At 46.1% G+C, this 20,859-nt stretch overlaps 2 protein-coding genes across 3 annotated transcripts; both read right to left on the bottom strand.

Moving 5' to 3' along the window:
• Positions 1-5,931: 5,931 nt before the first annotated feature.
• Positions 5,932-8,247, bottom strand: LOC123124885 (putative protein TPRXL). 2 transcript variants are annotated; one of them, XM_044545428.1, is made up of 5 exons: positions 7,914-8,247; positions 7,698-7,819; positions 7,460-7,580; positions 6,602-6,859; positions 5,932-6,486 (listed from the first exon to the last, which is right to left on the bottom strand). In XM_044545428.1, exons 1-5 carry the CDS (start codon positions 8,131-8,133, stop codon positions 6,173-6,175), a joined length of 1,035 nt encoding a protein of 344 aa, XP_044401363.1. In that variant the 5' UTR covers positions 8,134-8,247; the 3' UTR covers positions 5,932-6,172. The 2 variants fall into 2 exon arrangements, with proteins under 2 accessions (XP_044401363.1, XP_044401364.1); XM_044545429.1 differs by having other exon boundaries at positions 5,932-6,483.
• Positions 8,248-15,207: 6,960 nt separating this feature from the next.
• On the bottom strand, positions 15,208-20,606 carry LOC123124884 (probable potassium transporter 17). The gene is made up of 8 exons (XM_044545427.1): positions 20,456-20,606; positions 18,501-18,723; positions 17,817-18,059; positions 17,679-17,729; positions 17,328-17,588; positions 17,064-17,116; positions 16,586-16,982; positions 15,208-16,254 (listed from the first exon to the last, which is right to left on the bottom strand). The coding sequence occupies exons 1-8, from the start codon at positions 20,531-20,533 to the stop codon at positions 15,401-15,403; spliced, it is 2,160 nt and encodes a 719-aa protein (XP_044401362.1). The 5' UTR covers positions 20,534-20,606; the 3' UTR covers positions 15,208-15,400.
• Between the last annotated feature and the right edge of the window lie 253 nt (positions 20,607-20,859).

Genomic DNA, 20,859 nt, shown 5'->3' with positions numbered 1-20,859 from the left:
CGTTTCAAATCTCCGTGGCCATGAAAGCAATCATAGAAAGCTGAGGTTTTGACTTGTGCGTGAAAGAGAGAGGGTTCCAGCCGGGGAGGCAGCTAGTGGAAACACTACTGACTGATTTGCAAGGAGCGTACGTCGCATTATCGTGAGGCGTACGGCCGCGTTGCATGCCTCGTTGCGTTTAAACGGTGGTGCAATTGTTACTAGCAGCTTATCGTCCCTAGTAGTATTAAGGTGTCAGCAAACACGCGTGCATGCAACGAATTCAACTCGACTTTTCCTCCCTCTGCATGCCCTTTCCTGCCGCCTTGTCATAAGCTTTCAGCAGTCAAAATCTGCATTATTTTTGTGTGTTGGAACATTGTCAGGTCTGCATTAGCCCGCAGCTTTGAAACCAAATATGTACTCTGCATATGCACTAATTACAGGTGCAGAGTTTATCTGCACTGATTCCAGCCACAAGTTTGCCGCGCACGTTAACATGTGTAGGCCAACTTATATGTAGGTGGGTGGGTGCAGCAGTAACTGCATGCACGCTCTAGCTCTACCAAACCTTGGACCGAATCATGCCTCGTGAAGTTCTTCACGTTGAATAATGCCTCAGCGCTATGTCACGAGTACTTTAAATCGCATGGCTGAAGTCTGATGGGAATTAACACGAGAGGGGTCTCAACAAGGTGGAATGGCCCATGCATCAAATGGGTGGTAGCTGTTGGTAGGTCGAAGGTAAAATAGGGAATCTCATGTTTTCATGCCAATATATTCATATACATAATAATAGATAGTATGTTGTAGTTTCGTCAAAAAAAAGAGATAAGTTTTTTTGCGAATGATTCGGATTTACTATTAAAGTTCACCGGAAGTACAAAGTACCTCAAACATAATAATAATAATAATATCAAGATACTGAGACCACCGAACGATCGCTACCGCCGCCAGAAGGAGCCGCCGACGTGCCGCTGTCGCCGCTCCCCTATTGGAGCCGGCTTGACCTTGTCGATGAGAACCGGGAAGTCTTCGTGCACGTGCCCCTAAGGACCAGCGTCTTGGAGCCGCAGTTGTCGTTGTTGAACCCTTGAATAGATCTGAAGCATCTGACACCAAATCTCGCCACACGACGAGAAATTCTAACCTCACCGCCGCAAGGAGATGGCAGGAATGTACGCCGGAGCTCTGTTGACTACGACCAGATGGACGAACTCGAGGAGATCGGAGCATGAAATACAAACTTGAAGAAGAAGCGCCGCCATCGACCGGAGCGCCACACCTGTGAGGACTAAAAAAATCCTAACCTAAGCTGCTAACCGAAGCGGAGGCATCGGGATTGCCCACCCCACCACCGGCCGCCGGAGCGGTAGGCAGAGGGGAGGCGAATCCATGGGCTCGCCGGCGACGTCTGGAGGGAAGAGTTTGCCTTAGCCGCCAAGGGAAGGAGATAAGTTGGGTTTAATATACTCTGGAAGAAAAAAAATCCTCCGGGTTATACGTAGCAAATATTCTCTATGTTTGTATTTACCCTAGATACATTATATTTGTGTAAAGTCAAACTTTATAAAATTTGACAAAGTTTATAGAAAATAATACGAGTATTTACCATAACAAATACCCCCCCTGTCTCAAAATATATTCAGAGACAAAGTTTATAGAAAACAATGTGAATATTTACTCTGTCTTATATTTTGAGACAATGTGAGTATATATGACATGAAAATATATTCGATGATGAATCTAATGGTATTGGTTTGGTACTGTAGCCGTTAATAATTTGTTATCTATAGTTGGTCAAAAATAGCCAAGTTTGACTTAAGACAAAGCTAATATTGGAAGTAAATAAATACGGATGGAGTAGTGAAAGAACATGCGGTGCCCCCATGTTTGGTTTTGGTAATTGATGACAATCTCTATGGACTAATGGTTGCCTCGAGTTATATTTGAAGGATTTGTCCATAGGCATTTCTTGAAGTTCATGTGTTGGTTTCAAGGAGTTTATGTGGTGATCAAGGTGTTATTAAGGAATTATCCAAAGATTGATCATGTGAGAGTTGAGCTTATTGCAAGCATGTCTTGGAGAAGAAGATTGTGTGATCATTCATGTATATCTTCAAGACATCATCTAAAAGAAGAGAGTTGAAAAGATTCAAGGTTGATCAAGACTAAGTCAAGAGTGAATCAACTTGATCAACTCACAAAGCGTAGAAGATGTACCGAGAGGGATCAAGCGATCCCATGGTGTGGTAAGCATTGTCAATTACGCTTTGTGTACTAACCCATGATCTTCGTGAGAGTTCTTTGTGGGGTTAGATTGCGGTGTGCAAGTTTAAGTGAAGCATCATGAAGAGATCAAATGCTTGAAGCTTGCCGTCCATTGTGGTGACAATGGACTTGTGAAGGTGTGCAGAATAGTGGCTCACCCATAGTGGAGTATGGGGGAGCAATCAACTAGTCTTCATCGAGCCAACGCAATCAAGAAAGGTGGTCCAACTTGAGGGAGTCAAGATCGTCATCATCTAGCTCAAGTGGACCATGTGCAAGGCAAAGGTTTGCCCTTGATAGGTTTTCTATTTTACCGGTCTCATGATGGTAGTTGGGAGACCGGGTTATAGGATCGATTGCCGTACTATCAAGGGGGGTTCTCGATGAGTAGCTTGATCGTATCATTCGTAGAGAGCTCAAACCATTGCATCCTTGCATCATCTTTCTTGGTTCTTGTTTGGTTTTTCTCTTTGTGAGTTTTGGAGCTTATGGTCATCTTGATGACAAGCTCGAGTTCATCGAAAACGGAGTTCACTCGCATCTTCTATGATGTTTTCGATGTTGGAAGGTTATGCCGGTTCTTCTCGGTTGGAGGTTTCACTCCTCTATTTGTTGGCATACCTTCCTTGCCTCTTCTTACTATAACCAGTCGCTGTTTTGATGCTACTCGTCGTCTTGTATCCAACAAGCTTGAGTTTGCTCAATTCGGAGCTCATATGCAGAAGTTATGGCAGTTTTGGTCCCAGCGGTAGTACCGCGGGCCGGAGCGGTAGTACTGCTTGGGTGCTACAAGCGGTAGTACCGCTCCAGAGCGGTAGAACCGCTGGTATCCCCCAGCCATAGTACCGATGCGGTCTCGTGCTAGTACCGTCTCGATTCGAGGGGTCTATTTCGTGTCGGGTTTTACGGTACTAGCCGCGGCAGTGGTGGCCGTAGCACCGCTCGTATGCGGTAGTACCGCCCTGACCACCGCGGTAGTACCGCTCTGGCCCCAGCGGCAGTACCGCGGGGGGGAGCGGCAGTACCGCTGGCCAAGCAGTAGTACCGCTCTCTGCGGGGCTGGTGTGGGGGGTAACGGTTGGATTGTTCCCCCCACTATATAAGGGGGTCTTTTTCCCCATTCTACCTTATCCGTTGAGCTCGTGTTCTTCCCCCATTGTTGACCTTCTTCGAGCTTGCTAACTCTCAATCCCTCCATGGATTCTTGCTAGTTTTTGAGGGAAAAGAGAGAGGAGATCTAGATCTATATTTCCACCAATCACTTTCTCCTCTATGTGAGGGGAACCCCTTGGATCTAGAAGGACTTGGGCACTCCGTGTGCCCTTGCCATTGCATTTGGTGCATCGGTTTGAGTTCTCCACGGTGATACGTGGAAGTTACAAGTTGAGAAGCTTATTACTCTTGGGTGCTTGGGCGCCCTAGACGGTTGGTGGTGTTCGGAGCTCAATCATTGTGGTGTAAAGCTCCGGCAAGGGTCGGGGTCTCCAATTAGGTTGTGGAGATAGCTCCGAGCAATTTGACGGGTACCGGTGACCGCCCCCAAGGGTTGCCAAAGTGTACGGGTTCGGTGACCGCCCCCAAGGGTTGCCATTTGTACGGGTTCGGTGACCGCCATCAAGGGTCCCTTAGTGGAATCACGACATTTTGCATTGTGCGAGGGCGTGAGGAGATTACGGTGGCCCTAGTGGCTTCTTGGGGAGCATTGTGCCTCCACACCGCTCCAAACGGAGATTAGCATCCGCAAGGGTGTGAACTTCGGGATACATCGTCGTCTCCGCGTGCCTCGGTTATCTCTTACCCGAACCCTTTATTTATGCACTTTACTTTGTGATAGCCATATTGTTTCTTGTCATATATCTTGCTATCACTCAGTTGTTTATCTTGCTTAGCATAAGTTGTTGGTGCACATAGGTGTGCCTAGTTGTTGTAGGTTTTGTGCTTGTCAAATTAACCGCTAGGTTTATTCCGCATTTGTTCAAGCCTCAACCGTAATTATTTTAAAGCGCCTATTCACACCCCCCCTCTAGGCGACATCCACGATCTTTCAAGTAGAATATTCACATCTGAAATTTACTTCGAGAACTCCTATAGAAAGGTACTAATGGCCTCTTTTGTTCAAAGGATAAATGTAGGAAAACCATAAGATATTGTTTTCCTACAATGATACTATTCATACATTTGATTCAAAAGGTATGTAGCCAAGAAAAAACGGAGAAACTTTTTGTTTGATATCCGATTCAAAGGAAAAAAGCATGAATTTATAAATCCATCTGGACATTATTTTCAAGGGTCTGTCTAGTTATGTCACATCTAATCTGATGTTCACTCTGTTTGTGGTCTATTTTTTTTTGTCTTTGTTTTTTTTTGTTTCTTGTTGCTGCATTATGTATTTGTGAGAGCTTAGATGTGACATCCTTAAAAAATATCTAGATGTGAATTAGTCAAACTGTATTTTTAAATTCTTACGAGCGAAGAACGAGACTATGATTATGAATTCGAGATTTTGAAACTGAAAAGCCCAACACTACTTTTTATTCGACAATCTTCTGCTTCCACGCATTTAATTCAAAAGTTGGTGCATGGCTGACCTAACCTAACCTCTGTCAACCACTGTCCCACCACACACACTCACAGGATACACCCCCAGCCATCCATCCAGCGTCCACGCCGTCCGATTGATGTCATGAATTTGGAATCCACGAAACAGCTTTGACCACAGCCTCGATCATTCATGCGCCACAGAGCCAGGACGGGCACTCATCACAAAACTGACGCCCAAATTCTGCCGGAATCCACCACCTGCGCCCTACGAAATCCCCATGAACAACACATGCATGCCCACATTATCTCCCAGCGCCGGCGTGTTGACCTGCCGCGCGCATCATCAGTCCTGGAACCTTGTGCGACTGCGCCCCCGACTTTTCCCACCAGCCACTCGATCGATCTACCATCTACGTACTCTCTCATTTGAATCGCGGCAGCAGCAGGGCAGGGGGAACATTTCCCTTTTGCGACATGCTCTGCTCCGCCGTAGCGTTCGCCGCCGTGCCCTGCCCTGCCCTGCCCGTGTAGCGGGCGAGCACGCTACAGTGTCCCGGCAGCCATGCTTTGCTCTGCTTTTGCGTGACCACAATGATGAACCCGTCGCGCTTTGCTTTTACCTTGCTCCCGTTCCCGTCCGTCCCTGCTTTCGTTTCCTCAAATCAAATCCTCTCGACTCGTCTTTCTTTATTTCTTAATCCTTTTTTACTTTGGCGGTTTTTACCATGCCCTGCTCTACCACCGTCTTTATCCCTTCGTATATTCTCTTTGCCGGACAGCGTTTTATTTTAAACAAACAGAAAGAAGCCATTCCAGAGGAAGGCTTTGCGGTGAGTGATTAACAATGTGGTATGCTCAAGTCAAGTCCATTCTTTTACAAAAAGAAAAAAAGATCTCATGCAAAGAGCCATGGAGGCAGCTCGAATTAAGGTGGAGTAGGCCCACGCCTTGCAGACAAAAGGAAAGGCAGTTGCTTTCAGCTTTTCGGGGCTGTATGTATGCGGCCGTAAACACAGCCTGCTTGGCTACCAGGAGCACAAGGACAGGGGCCACCAGCCGGGCTTTGTTCCTTGCTACGGCGACGGACGATCCAAGGAAACCTTCGCTATCGCTATCAGAGCATCCGAGAAGAAGATCAAAAACGAGATCGGGAGAAGAGAAATGGAAGGATTTTTATTCATTCACTCACTCACTCCTTATGTAATCGAGCATATAATTACACGGCATCGGGACTCGGAGGCACTGCTACGTAGCACTGGCTAGCGATCGAGCGTCTATCTAGCTAGCCATGCACTGATTGAGCCGGGCTAATCTACACGGAGTACGCCATCATCATCGTCGTCCATGGGCGCAGCGGACAGGGCTTGCAATGATGGATGCATTAGCCTCGCGTCCTCATGATGGTGATGGTGCCGCGGCCGGGGGTGTGCAGCCTCGTGAACCCCGAGACGGCCCTGCCCGAGATGCCCGGCGCGTCGGCCGCCAGCACGCGCGGCGCGCACGCGTACTCGCCGACGGGGTGCCGCACGGGCCGCGCCGGCCGCATGAGGATGCGCGCGTTGATGTCCGCCAGCGTCGCGCCGCCGTCCAGCCCGTCGGGCTTCAGCACGGCGAACGGGCACAGCACGCTCGCCGACACCTTCCGCCGCTTGCCGCCGCTCTGGCTGCACTCCGCCTCCGCCGAGTCCGATGCTGCTGCCAGACACAACGCCGGTCAAAGTTAATTACTCCTTAGATTATGTGATTAGACAGTTCTTGGGAGTGGGTGGAGGCGACTGTGAAGCGTGTCGCGTCGAAGTCGAGAGAGCACCTTCCGGTGTCGCGCGTTTCAACGACGAGGAGGAGGAGCGAGGGAGGGGCGGGGCCCGCGCGCCACTTGGCTCGGTGGTGGTGCCCTGCGCCCGGGCCCCGCCGGCGTCGCTGGCAGGTGGGTCCGCGTGGCAGCTGGAGGAGGAGGAGGCGCTGAGGAGGGGCTCCGCCTCCGCCGGGGCGAGGAGGAGCACGGGTGGTTCTTCTCCCAAGGTGGGCCTCTTGGAGAAAATGGAGCCCAAAAGATCGTCCTCATCATCTGCGGCAGCGATCATCAACCAGTTAATAATCATCCAATTCACATGCCCAATGCGCCTTGAAAATAATGAAGTGATCACGTAAAAGGTGCGACTTTGGCAGGAGCAGTCCCGCACAAGATTAGAATCTTTGCTACCATCTAAGCATGTAACACCCAGATCTGTCTTTACTTGAAAAGAAGCGCCTGTCTCTACGTGCTCACTAACAAGTCTACACTATTATAACATGCACATTGCAATACTATTATTATGGTGCAATCCTACCGTACCGTACCGCGATGTAGTACTGGAGTATGTATATATTACTGAGCGACCATGCGCAAATCATAGGGTCATCAAGGTCATGACAATTAAGCGCTGCTAATCCTCGGCGGGTCCCACCCCACCCACCCCGGCCCCACATGGCGTTTTTGAACGCATGGCATTGACAAGCTCCCATTGTTAAATGCGAACTCTACGACTTTGTGCTTTGTCCTTGCCTCCTTGGTGATGTGCCAAGGACCGGGGCAGAGACCTATAGTAGAGAAAACGCACAGGCCTAGCGAGAGCTCAAGTCGATCAATGGAGTCTGAGGGAGGGATGGAGGGAGAGGCTTTGCTTACAGAGGAAAGAGTTCGTGGCCGTGGCAGCGCTGCTCTGGCTGCTCTTCTCGTGCTGCGGTGCCACGCAGCCTGAATTGATTGCGACCGGCCGGTCGCTGGCATCACCGGCGTCCCAGAAATTCTGCCGAGAGGGAACAATGAGAGAAAGCGACGGTTTTAACACGGCCGAGGAAATCTCGCAAGAAACTGCCCTAGTTAATTCGGACGCGAAAGATAAGGATGGGCATTGTGTACGTACCAGCAGGAGGTCGCCGAGCTCCCCGTTGGACATTGCCGCCGGCGCCGGGACCTGCTGCTCCGATGGGAGGTCCGCCGCCGTGGACGTCGCGGCCGGCGACAGCGGGAGCGGCTCCATCATGCCTGCAGTCGAAGAAACGGCGAGTTCAATTCTCCGCCGGCGCTGCCGAAGAGGAAAACAGAGCGCGGGCATGATGCCGGGGCGCGCACGACGTACAGAGGGGGAAGAGGTCGTGGAGCTGCGCGTCGGCGAGGCCGAAGCAGCCGCCGAACGGCGGCTCCCACCCGAGCAGGAAGGAATCGCTGCTCATGCTGCTGCTGCCGCCGCTGCTGTAGGCGCCGCTGCCGGCGTCGAAGCTGGGCGGCATGGCGTGGAAAGGCCACCCCTGCAGCTGCAGCGGCAGCTGCGGCAGCTCTCTTTCCTGCGCTGTCTCCATGGCGCAGCCGCGGCAACGGGCTCCCTCGGTATGATGAGCCTTGTCACTCGCTTGTGTGGCACCGAGAGCGAGAGAGAGAGCGAGTGTGTGTGTGAGCGGGCGGTCAGAGTGCGGCGGCCGGGCGTGCTTAAATAGGACGGCTTTTTTCCTCCAACGCCAGAGCCAGAGCGTGCAGCCGCGACATGCATGCCGAGTCCACCGCTGCCCCGTAGCGCACCACCTCTAGAGGTACACCAGTTGGCCGCTGCGTCACTTGTTTTATTTCTTTCCCTTGGGGCGACCTCGGTCAGTCCAGTGACAGTCGCGGCCAAAGTCAGTTAGCAGAGTACGTAGTACCAAAGTCCAAACGAAGCAACGAAAGCAAAAGATAGGGGTGGTTGGGCTGCTCTCTCTCAATCTCTATCTCCCGGCTTGCTTTCCTCGTGATTCGCTCGCTGCCTTCCTCTACGTGCCGCCGCTTTGGCCTTTGGCTGGCCGATGTACGCTACGCTACACTTCCCTTCTTCCTCGATCCGCTTTCTTTACTGCTCCCGTTGTAATCTTCTCTTTCGCTTTCTTTCGATCCCTCACCTGCTTTTGTTTTGCCTGCCGATACGATCGGTTTGTTCCCGGGAATCGCCTCCGCAGGCTGCGGCAATTCGAAATACAGTATGTCGGCGAGGGCTCTGAACCAGTGCTGCTACGACGGACGACGGACGGCTTTGTGCTCGCTGCTCGCTTTGTTTGGCCGTCGGCTTTAAGCCTTTGACGTCTTCCCTTATCACGTGTCGCTGCTATTTTACTTGTGTTATTTTTTGTTGCCTCAAAGTGTGCAAAAATGTCTTGAGTTTGTTATTGTGAATGGTAAGCAGATGGCAGGTCTGCGTGCGTCTGTTACATGGAGGTCAAAGCTGCGCGGGTAGCTGCTAGTTCGGTGATCTCACTGGTCAGAGGGTGACGGCAATTGGGTTGTAGCACCTGTCCTGGCCTCTGCTTGGAGATGCACAAAGGCACGAGCCAGAATACTTGCATCCAAAGACGAGTGCAGCGTTTTGGCTACTGGAGCCCGGCATTTTCCTAAAATAAAAAAAGGCTAGTTAAAAGCTTCAAAAACATATATTTCTTACACGAATACATGTACTGTTAGGAAATTAGGCAGCTTTTGTTTCATCTTAATCCAGGTTAGTATCATCACAAGATTGCTGACATGGCAAATCATACACAAGAGATTTAACAACATCTAGCACAGGCGCATATGGATCAATGACACACGTCGAAAGAAAGAGGGTCATTACATACGAGGGCACCAGGAACTCTCGTGCAACATCATCTTGGAGCATAGTGGTGAAGGCAAGGTGGTCGTCCGCCATAAAGTAGTCGAAGCAGGCAGACACAAATGTTGTCGAATCAGAGCGAGCAATCGCATCGAAACGCTCCCCAAAATCTTATCACCCCTCACCCGACGTAGGTCCTCAAGGGATTGTGTTTTATTGTATTTTTTTTGTTAAAATGTAATTTATTGTTGATCGAGTGCCCCTAGATGAGTTCAAGTAAACAATTCACCAGCATAAACATCATGTCCTTCATTGAGTTGAATTGAACATGTTTTCCACTTCGAGTGTGAGAAAGATGACCAGATATCTTAATTTCAATGCCAACTACATAAGCTATCTTAACATCTTAGGGTTTTGGTCTTGGTTATTATTGCCAATGAAAAGCAGTCGTGGGTACACACATGGGTGAAAAATATGGAGATTGCACCTTCATTTTAGATTAATTAGAACCATCTTCATTTTAATATTAAGAAAATGCTTGCTCGTAGAAACTCAAACCTTTGCATGCATTTTTTTCTCCCTTTTTAATAAAATCTAAATTTGGTCTAAATTTTACAAAAATTGGCATGGCCTCATATGATGATCTTGTATAAGTTATCTATAAAATCATACAATTCCACCAAAAATAGATAATACAATTATCCATAAAATCATACATTTGAGAGGTAGCATCATAGCATTCAAAGGGAAACTATGAAGTTTGAACTCCATGAAACATTCTTATCACCATTTGCCCTTGAAAATTAGACCACAACTTGATTTTACATTATTATGCACGAATATACCTTCACGTTCCTTCTTTTTGTGTAATAATTTGTATTTTCTCTTTTTTTGAAATACCAAGTTAACGTCTTATGTGTAGTACCTTGCAAAAATTACTTACATGTATGATCCAAATTTTTCTACATGGGACATACAACATTAAACTGTTCATGTAAATGCTAGGCCCCTTTTTAAAAATTATTTGCTATTATTTGGGGACTAAATATTTTGTAGCTATTTACTAAATATATTTAAAATCTAAACTACAAGTAACTAAAAAGGTCTCTAAATGAAAGAACAATTCATGGTTTAGTATTTCGGTAACTTTTTAGCTCATATCCAGAAAACATGCAGAAAAATCAAAGGCCCGCTTGGGAAAACCATTTACATCCGTCTTGTTGGTTTATCATCTTTCATAAAATCTAAGTGCGGTCTATATTGTTTTGAAACTTGGCACGCGATCATGTTAGGATTTTTTTACCTTGGAGTCTGCATTTCTTTGTAAGTGACGTGTCTGCAAGAAGCATCATAAGATTCAAAAGCAAACTATGAAGTTTGAGATCCATGAAATGTTATCTTGATATTTTTTCCCTCCATCTTTATAAATCAACTTACTTTTACACTAGTATGCACAAAATAGCTTCAAGCTCCGAATTGTTATGTAATAATTTGTATTTTATATTTTGAGATGCCAACTTATGTTGTAAAGAACCTCACAAAAAAATATTTATATAGAATGCCTCAATTATGGTAAAATGGAGCATAGTAAAATGAGTTTTCCATTTCAAAGTTAGGTACTTTTATGAAATTATTTGTGTTTTGAGGTATTAAATGCACTTCCAACTATTTACTAGATTTTTTTACCACTAGCTATTTACTAGATATAATTCAAATATGAACAACAAGTTTCTAAAAAAGGGGATTCGAATGGACGTAAAATTCATATTGGAGTACTCATGCAACTTTTTAGCTCTTATAAAAAACGTCCACTTGGGATAATACAAACACTTACTTGCATCTTATTGTGTTTTCATTTTATTATGAAATGTCAAATTAAGATACATTGTATATTACCTTTCAAATTATTTATATAAAATGCTCCATAAAGGTCTACGTGGAAAGTAGTATAATACATTGTGCAAGTCAAAGTTAGCCATTTTTCTCAATTTATTCACTATTATTTATTAGGCATTAAATACATTTCTAGTTACTGGATATAGTTTGAATTTGAACAACAAGCATCAAAATAAAAGAATACAAAGGAAAAAAACATATTTAAGTACTTATATAAAATTTATATCATACACGTAAGATATATAAAAAATTCAAAAGGTTGGCAAGCTTATTTGATTTCCATTGAATAGATGGTAGTCTTTTTTGTGATAGCTTGTGCCTAGAATTCAGGGTGTTAATTAAAACATCTAAAGCGTTTCATTACAACGGCCCAGAACATGTATCTTATTGCAAGTTTGCTCTAATGAAATTGAAGATCAAGGCGAGCATGTTTTGGAATCTAGGAAGTTATTAGGGATGTACTTTCCTATACCACATTCCAAACTAAACAACATAACTTCTCTTACAATAACTTTCTGAGCACGCGTGTGAGTTAAGTGTATCTTCTTATTAAGAGGAAACAACAAAAATTCCACAGTCATGTACAAAGTGAGTAGTTTCCTCTTTATTAATGAGAAACAACAATGTTTATGACACTTATGTACAAGACATTCGACATAACTTCTCTTACAACAACTCTTCGAGAACGCTTGTAAGGCAAGTGTGTCTTCTCATTAAGAGGAAACAACAAAATTTACAACAATCGTATACAAAGTGAGCAGTTTCCTCTTTACTAATAAGAGACAACAAAACTCACAACACTTATGTAGAAAACACAACCTTTTTCCCTGAAAACACACATGAGTCCAACGTGCTTCTTCATTAAGAAGAAACAACATCTTTGACGACAGTTGTGTATAAGCTAGCTAGACTCTTTGCTAAGAAGAAACAACAAATTTTGTAACATTTGCATATGACCGCAAATTCCCACCGCAACCTCGCCGAGTCGAACTTCGCCTTCTGTTAAACTGTGCCAAGCCAAAAAGGAAAATCTGAGTTGACGAAATTGATCCCAAAACTTTAAGAAGGTGTGACAAAAGAGTGAGCATATAACATGTGAAGTAGACGGCTAGGAAAATATGGCATCCCGGTCACAAAGACGACACCGAAACAAACCACTAGATATAAACGATTTGTACACTTTTTTCAAAGTTTGACAAACAAAAAATGAGCACGCTCTAAGTTTTTTCGTAACAAATTTTGCTCATAAAATGCATATCTTTTATTATGTAATAAAGTGGGCAGCTTAAAATTTACGACCTCGTCCTTGAAAATCCATGCTACTCCTTTTTACTTACAGTCCCACCTTGCTGTGCAAAAAGCATACCAACATTGAAGTGACATAACTCCAAAATCCCTGTCCATGCACCACACTCTCAAACAGGAACGCAAATTTGAACCCAGCAGTTTTCTATTCCTCTTCTTAACCCCACAGAAGCTCCTCCTTTTCCTAAAGTGCCCAAAGTTACCCTTGGTATGAAATGCTGAAGGGTTTGGCGACCTGGTGTGCAATGAGAACAGGTTTTAATTGCCCAGTTGCACACTGTTGCTTTTTTAGGGGGGTGGGCTGAATTATTGCAGCTCGTCATGTGAAGAGGTGAGACAAATCCAAGGAAAAGGGCTCCACGTAATAAAATCAAGGGCTGGTGGTGGTCACTCCAATCTTTGGGCGCCCAGAATCAAACCAACCAAAAGCAAGTTACCTACCGGCCGGCCCCAAAGTCGTCGGGTCAACGGAGAAACAAAGGTTCTCCGTCATAATTCGTGTAGGTGGATTGCTAAACCATGCACACATGCTATCATGTCATGTGTTTGCGTTTTTTTCTCTTTGAACTGATATATGTTGAACCCCCGAGCCTCATGCATCTTGGTGATGCTCAGTCATTGCTAGTACCAATTATCAATTAGAGTACTGTATAAAATAAAACATGATAAGATATGAAATAAACACCTATGACTAAGTCGATTTCTTCCATGGCAACGTCTTCAAGAAGAGATAAACGTCCTCGTGCCATCATTGCCACGTCCAACCGGAGACGACCTGAGCAAGGATTTTCATCCTGTTTTGCCCAGACTACCCATTATGTTGCTTTGTTGAAATTGTGTTTCTTCGTTAAATAAATAGTTTCTTTGCTGTGGGTTGTGAACTATGATTTCAATTGTTACATGAGCTATCAGGCCTTTTGATTAAAAAAAAGAGCTATTAGTCCTTTAGTTAAAAAGAGGAGCTATTAGTCGATCGATCTTCTAAAATAGTGTCAAAAACATTTTTATATTATGAGACGAAGAAAGTATTTAAAAGACAAAAACTAGCAGCTACTAGTCCTGCTCCGTGGGCCTGTCTCTAGAGTGGAGTTGTCTCGACCTGAAACGTTCTGGAACTAGACACTACGCTAACGTCTGGTTAGGAAGAATGGACCACCTGCATCAGTCTGCTAACACCTGCATCGACCATCTACCAGCAGCTAATCAGTGAACTGCTACAGTAGTAGCACTACTTATTAGTATTATTTTAATATATGTTTATTTTTTGGAGAAAGAGCTACAGCGAGTTCAGTGTCGCAACAAGGAAAAAGATGCGTGAATTGCAGACCGTATCTCCTACTTTTCCCGCTTTTACCGCCACTTTTGGAGCCTTGTTTTCCACCAATCACGCCATCTAACCTTTAGTGTCGACACAGTAACTATCCGTCTTTTCCATCAATCCACCAGGACGCTTATTTTCTTCACCATCTGTCATCTTCCCAGCAGAAAAGATAGAAAGAGGAGATGTTCATTTCAATAACACTAGTGCATTGTTGCAAGTTCTTCATAGAGACATTTTCCCTGAGCTTGCGAGTTCATCGTAGGTACATTATGCTAGTACAATTCTGGTCTAGCTTGGAGTATTGGTTGGCGTGATTTTCGGAAGAACCAACATCAAGACGTTGATTCGAACGCCACTATATATGTTCAGGTGAAAATCCTTATTCTGACCTTTATTTGTCGAGCTCGGCAACGACGGGCTTGCGTCGTAACCTTGTTGAAGGCATTGTCTCCTTGCCAACGTGTTGGCCTTTAGTGGTTGGCCACGGTAATTAGGATGAAAAATGCTTGTCCTGGTCGTCTTCGGCCGGACGAGACGGCAACAACGCGAGGAAGTTTATCCCTTCTTGAAGGCGCCGGTATGAAAAAAATCTGCTTGATCGTTGGTGTTAAATTCATATCTTTTATTGGGTTTGCCGTTATTGTATAATTGTCTTACATCAACTTTAATAAAAATGCTTCCATGCATGGCAATGACGCAGAGAACGGGTATTATGCGTAGAAAGAAGGACGACGCATTATGCAAGTTCTTCATAGAGGCATTATGCGTAGAAACATGTTGAGCGGAAAAAGGACGACACATCTTGCATTTGCTTGCCTATTTGTCTATCATACCCTCTGTTCCTAAAAGTAAATGTAAGACGTTTTAGCAGTTTAATTTAAACTGCCAAGACATCTTATATTTGAAAAGGGAGGTAGTATCCCCACAAAAAAAAAGAAAAAAAAGAAAAGGGAGGTAGTACTATAAACTCCATTATCCGGATTTAGCTATCCATCCCCCGCACTTCCATGTCCACTGAAGAAGCCTAGAGCGGCAGAGCTACTCGCTGTCGTACTCCAACATGTTCATATCAATATTATTTTGAAATTCTGTTACTACGACTAGACGTGGAAGGGGCAGCCTAGGGGCTCTATGGCTAGCTTGCAACGACCCCCAGGAGAGCGGAATAGTTGATGGGATGCAAATTGTCCTCATGACTCATGACACCAAACAGGTGAGTACCTTTTGCGCTCGACTGTCTTAGTTTGAATCCAGAAATAATTGCAACGAAATAGGGAAAGATACAATGATTCGTACCAGTAAAAGAAACAGTCTTCCATATCACGAAACGAACGAACATGCAGATTTATTACTAGAACACAGGATAAAGTCCCAGCGGAGACGAAGACTATAATATAATTAAGCTAAGAATGGCTACCACAGTCACGTACGCAACATGCATGTGCCCTCCCATGCGTTTCACGCCTTGGAGGCCTACTTTCATGAGCAGCAATCAAACCTTGTAGAGCATGCCGATCTCGACGCGCTGCTGCAGGGGCACCCCGAGGGCCGGCAGCGCCGACCTGCAGATGCTGTGCAGGAACTCGTAGAACCGGAGCATCACCTTGTCGAACCAGCCGGCGTCGTCGCCCACGTAGAGCCTCATCTTGCCCCTGACGTGCACCACCCCGGCCGCTCGCGCCGCCTCCAGGTCCGCCGCCTCCTCCTCGGCGGAGACGGGCGACGACTGCCCGTCGGCGCCCGCCTCGACGTGCTGCTTCAGGCAGCTCACGACGCGCGCGGCGAGGTCGTCGCCGCCCTTGAGGCTCAGGTTGTCGGCGTAGCCGTACTGGACGGTGCACTGGTACACCCCTCTCGGCCCGAGCCTCCTGACCGCGATCCTCTGCTGCGGATCGACCTTGGGAACCAGCAGGTACCTCAGGGTCACGAAGATCGTGACCGAGTGCAGCGAGCTCATGTTGCGGATGTAGTGGCCGAGTATGGGGGTCAGCCCGTCCTGTATGTTGCTGTAGAAGAAGCACAGGCCCTGGACCCTCTGGACCTCCGGCTTCGCCAAGAGCTCGCCGAGGCGCTCCGCCGTTATCTTGTTCGCCCTCTCGTACTCTGTTTTCTTTTGCCTGCCGTAGTACCAGACGAACATGATCAATGCGAGGATCATGGAGATGGCGAAGGGCAGCCAGCCTCCTTCGGTGAACTTGGTGAAGACGGCACTGACATAAGACCCTTCCATGATGACGAACGGGACGAAGTACGCCGCGACGAGAACAGGCGGCGTTCTCCATATGATGATCATCACAAGTGTCAGCATGATTGAGGTTATGAGCATGACCATGATCACCACAAGGCCTGCAGTAAAATCATCAATTATCAGTTACAGCCGTGCCCCCCCCCCCCCCCCCCCCCCCAAGGCTTTGTAAAAGATATGAAGAAACTGTTTTTGAGCCTGCTTAGATTAGAGAAAATAGTGCTTTTGGCCCCCCCAAACATGCATAATTTGCGTTTGCCCCCCCCCCCCCCCCCCCCCCCCCCCCCGAAGATCTGTTCTAGCTCCGTCACTGATTGCACACTAATTTATTTAGCGAGACATTGCTCCTATGGCATGCTATTTTTTTTCAGTGATATTAACAGCTGGAGGCTGGAGCATCAGTTTTGTAGAATTTCTCATTTGAGTACTTACCAAAAGCATTCCCTATCGCTTGTCCACCTCCAAAGCCTAGTATAACACCAACGCACAGCACCATCAGAATGTAGTTAGTTTCTGGTGAGTAAACCTCCCCTTCATTTTCATCCGATGTGTGCACAACTTTGACACGTGGGAAGTAGTCCAGGACAACTGATTGCTTGATGACAGAAAATGTTGCTGAGATTAAGGATTGGCTTGCAACAATGGCTGCGAGCGTCGCGATGACGAACATCGGCCAGTAAACAGGGCGAGGGATAAATTTGTAGAATGCATCATCGAAGACTTTGCCAATGTTCTCTTGATCGGTGTCTTTGAGATGGTTAATAAGGCATGCCGTTTGCCCGGCATAAGTGAGGATCAGAGAAGGATATACGCTGGATAGAAACGCTATCTGAAAACAAATAAAGTGTAAAACAACTATACATGGAATGGGAAAATGATTTGCAAGAATAATTTTCTTAATGATAATAACCTGAATAGCCTTTTTGCTGAAGTGCCCAAGATCGGCGAACATAGCTTCCGCACCTGTCAGCAGGAGATCGAACATCAGGCTGCATGGTCATTAATTGTCAGGAAAAAATTACAATTGACAGTGGCGGAACTAGCGGATGATTTGGGGGGGGGGGGGGGGGGCACGGCCCCCTGAGTTGCATGTAGTGGGCCATGTTAATATGAAGTACTGTCATGATTGAAGATGAATAGATCGGAAGTTTTCTCGCGAAAAAAAGTGATGTACCTGTGATGGCTAGAACAGTCGCACCAAGCATCTGCCACCCTTCCTTTTTATTCTTTAGGAAGAAATGAACAATGTAATGTGGCGAAATAGCTTTGAATATGCCAGGGTAGTAACGAAAAATGCTGTATATTCCAACCATTGGAGCGGTGAAAGTCCATGCTGCCATGATTGGAGAAAACAGAAAGCTCACTTTTGAAGTCCCATACTTTTGCACTAAGAACAAGCCAATAAGAATTGCCGCAGATAGAAATGCCACGACGGCTGCAAGATTCAAAGAAAGATCAATGTCATGGAAAAGGGTTATCAGAGAGATTCTTTTCATTACTGATCAACATCTGTTGAGCTACTTACGTTGAGTGACAGCAGGAAATGGCGCGCGCAGTCCCTGGATTGCTGATAACACTGAAAAGAAATAAACAACATGTACTACTTATCGATATGGTCACAAAAATGAATTTAAGTTAGATATGCCATCTACAAACAACAAACCTGAAATAGCAGGAGTTAGGACCCCATCTCCAATGAGCATGCACATCCCAAGAATTGACATGAATAACAATACCCTTCTCGCAGTTAAGCTTCGCTCAAAGAACTTGCCCAGATTACTAGGCGTTTTAGCTGTTTTTGATTGATTGTGAAGCAGTTGTTCTTCTGCTGAATACACTCTCTTGGAAGGAAGGATGCCCATATTGGCATGCCTACACAACAAAGAATACATGGCAAATGTACCACCTGCAGAAAAATAGAGTAAGCAACACTCCAAGCCAATAACATCATAAAGTAAAATATTATCTACCCAGAGACAAGAAACTTGTATTTTAAGACATTGTATAATTAATTACAAAGTTGCACCTCCATCAGGCTTACGATTCATTGACATTTTTCCAGGCCAAACACATGCCGATATATCATAATATCTAATCTGCATGGTTCATACATTTTTTTTGAAGAAAACACTAGAGAGACTAGAAAATAAATTGATCTATAAAAATATGAAACGCCACAAGCAACCCAATATTTGACCAACATTTTTTTTGTACTGATGATTTGTGCGTTTTCAAATCAAATCACCAACTACCGTACCGTTGTACAAGCTATTACCAATGTGAAAAGTTATCTAGAAAGGCAGCCTTCAACGGAAAGGAAAGGTAGAAATTGCAAGGGGTTAGTTACCTTCACCGTGATCATCAGCGTTGAGAGCTATGCCTACATACTTGACCACACCAATTAAAGTAAGAGTCCAAAACATTATGCTGTATATTCCCAGAAAGTCAGCTTCTGTGGGGGATGACATGTGCATCGTGGAAAAAACATAGAGCGGAGAAGTAACGAGGCCACCGAAGACCACGCCGAGAGTCTTGTACGCGAGGAATAGATCTTTGCGAACATTGCCAACCTGCTCACAGTTGAGGGATGCCATCTGAATGAGAGCTATATATACAGAAGATATTCAGTGCTGTAAAAAAGCGGGATGCACCAAGCTGATCATACAAAGTATTTGGTCACTCGTATCCATGCCCAAAGCCCCAAAGTAGTACCATTACTAATGCTTGAAATCAGTTACTATGCTGAGGATGTCACAGGTCCCTTTCCCAACAAGTAATCAAGTGGAATTTTGTGGGGCTTACGACACACGTTAACACTGAGGACTTGTTTCTTTCTTTTGGTCCACTTTGGTGTGCCACTTTCAGAGGCTTCAAGATACTAGAAACTGAAGCCCTATGATGTAAACAGTTGTGACATCATCAGCAGAACCATCCCCAGTCTACACACCCACTTCTCTCTTGTTTTTTTTTTCGCAAAAATAAATAGGAAGATGAAAAAATCACTCCCTTGTAAGGTTGGTGCATGAAAAATGGCTAGGATACGTTTCCAAATGAAATAAAGAAGGAAGCTGGTCCTTGTTGCGTCTACTAGTTCGATGCATACTAAATATGAACACACAGACATGCATCTAGGCTGAAGAATTGGCAAGCAGGCGGAGCTATGCATACTTCAAGGGGGCCACCCCACCCCAAGCCTAGGATCAAGTCGTCAAAGAAAAAAAAAGGGCTTAGATTTTTTTTTTAAGCATTTGGCGTCTCTCGCCCCCAACGTGCTTCGTCTAGCTCCGCCTTAGTGTGGCACTTTCGTCACTGACATGCTTAGATTAGTTTTGTTGCGGCTAGCATAGCTTTTGAGTCAGAGATGATCAGGCCTTCCAAGTACAAACATCCCTACCTAAGAGATAGCATGCACATTAATGGAAAAAAGATACAAGCTCCTACCCAAGAGATAGGATGCACATTATGTGGGAAAAAAAGTGAAGTAAAAGCGCTCTCTAAATACGTTCTACATGTCTTCGATGCTAAGCAAAAGCAACCGTTCACAAATTCCATGCTGGCCCAGGCCAAGACAAACAGCTCACTGTTGACAAAATAAACTCCCCGCTGGCTTTGACGATTTATTAAAGACTATTGCGTGACTACAAACGAAATTAACCGATGGCGCCGAAAATAGGTTAAAAATAAATAAATGACGCCGCTCATCGTAAAAACGACAAGATGGCTTGACGCCAGGTGTCACCGGCGCGGGACAGTTGGAAGGCGGGGCACGCGCAGTCGCGCGGCGCTGGGCTATCGGCCGCGTGCAGGCTATCTATCACCAGTCATCACCAGTTCCAGCCTCCCCCTCCTGGCTCACGCTCACGTTGGCCATCGTCGTCGTCGCAAAAATATCTCTACGACTCTGACCGCAAGAACCCGCGGTCTTTTTTTTTCTTTCCTTTTTGGTGGCACTGTAACTGAGACAAGCCCCCGATTATCACTGGGAAAACCTCAGTAAAACAAAGCCCCCGATTTACTTTGCGAGTGCAGCAGATGCATGCTTCTCTCTCGTTCAGTCGCATGCAATTAGAAGGAACATAAAAGATGCAACCAAATATTAAAGAATTAAACCTACGAGTACTAAAATAAACAACTCCGCGCGACGTTTTCCGGCGAGAATCGCACACGAACCTCGCGAGGCGAGAGGCCGCGCAAACCACCAAGTGCTACCAACCGATTCAGAGTTTCATATTCAGAGAACAAACAAAAAGCGGAACAGAAGAGTGAAAATGGAGAGGGTGGGGGTTTCTCCTGCGCACTCACGTCGGCCGGCGGTGGCGGGGCGGCCGCCGGGACGCCGCCCGGCTCCGCCTCGAGATCCATGTGGGCCCCTGTTGACATGCGCAGAGGGAGGGAGACCTTAAAGCGGCGGTGACGGAAGCTGGCTGTATCGAGGCGGGCGAGCGGGAGCGGGAGCGGGAGCGGGAGCGGGGAAGGGAGGGGGGGTTTATAATCGCGAGGCGAACCCTGGTCAGCCGCGCGAGAGCCGCCACCGGGACCGTTTTCCTTTTTCCGAGGCAAGGGAGTCGGGTTCGCAAGTCAACACGCACGTGCGAGCTTCCGCCACCGACCACATTCACCGTGTGGGCAGCTGGGCCTTTGCATACATGCCCGGCTGATGAGTACCCGAATGGGCTATACTCTGCTTCTGAAAAAGAAAAAGAACG

This window comes from Triticum aestivum, chromosome 5D (assembly GCF_018294505.1).
Source record: "Triticum aestivum cultivar Chinese Spring chromosome 5D, IWGSC CS RefSeq v2.1, whole genome shotgun sequence".
NCBI lineage: Eukaryota > Viridiplantae > Streptophyta > Magnoliopsida > Poales > Poaceae > Triticum > Triticum aestivum.
This window is presented reverse-complemented; position numbering and strand designations above follow the sequence as displayed.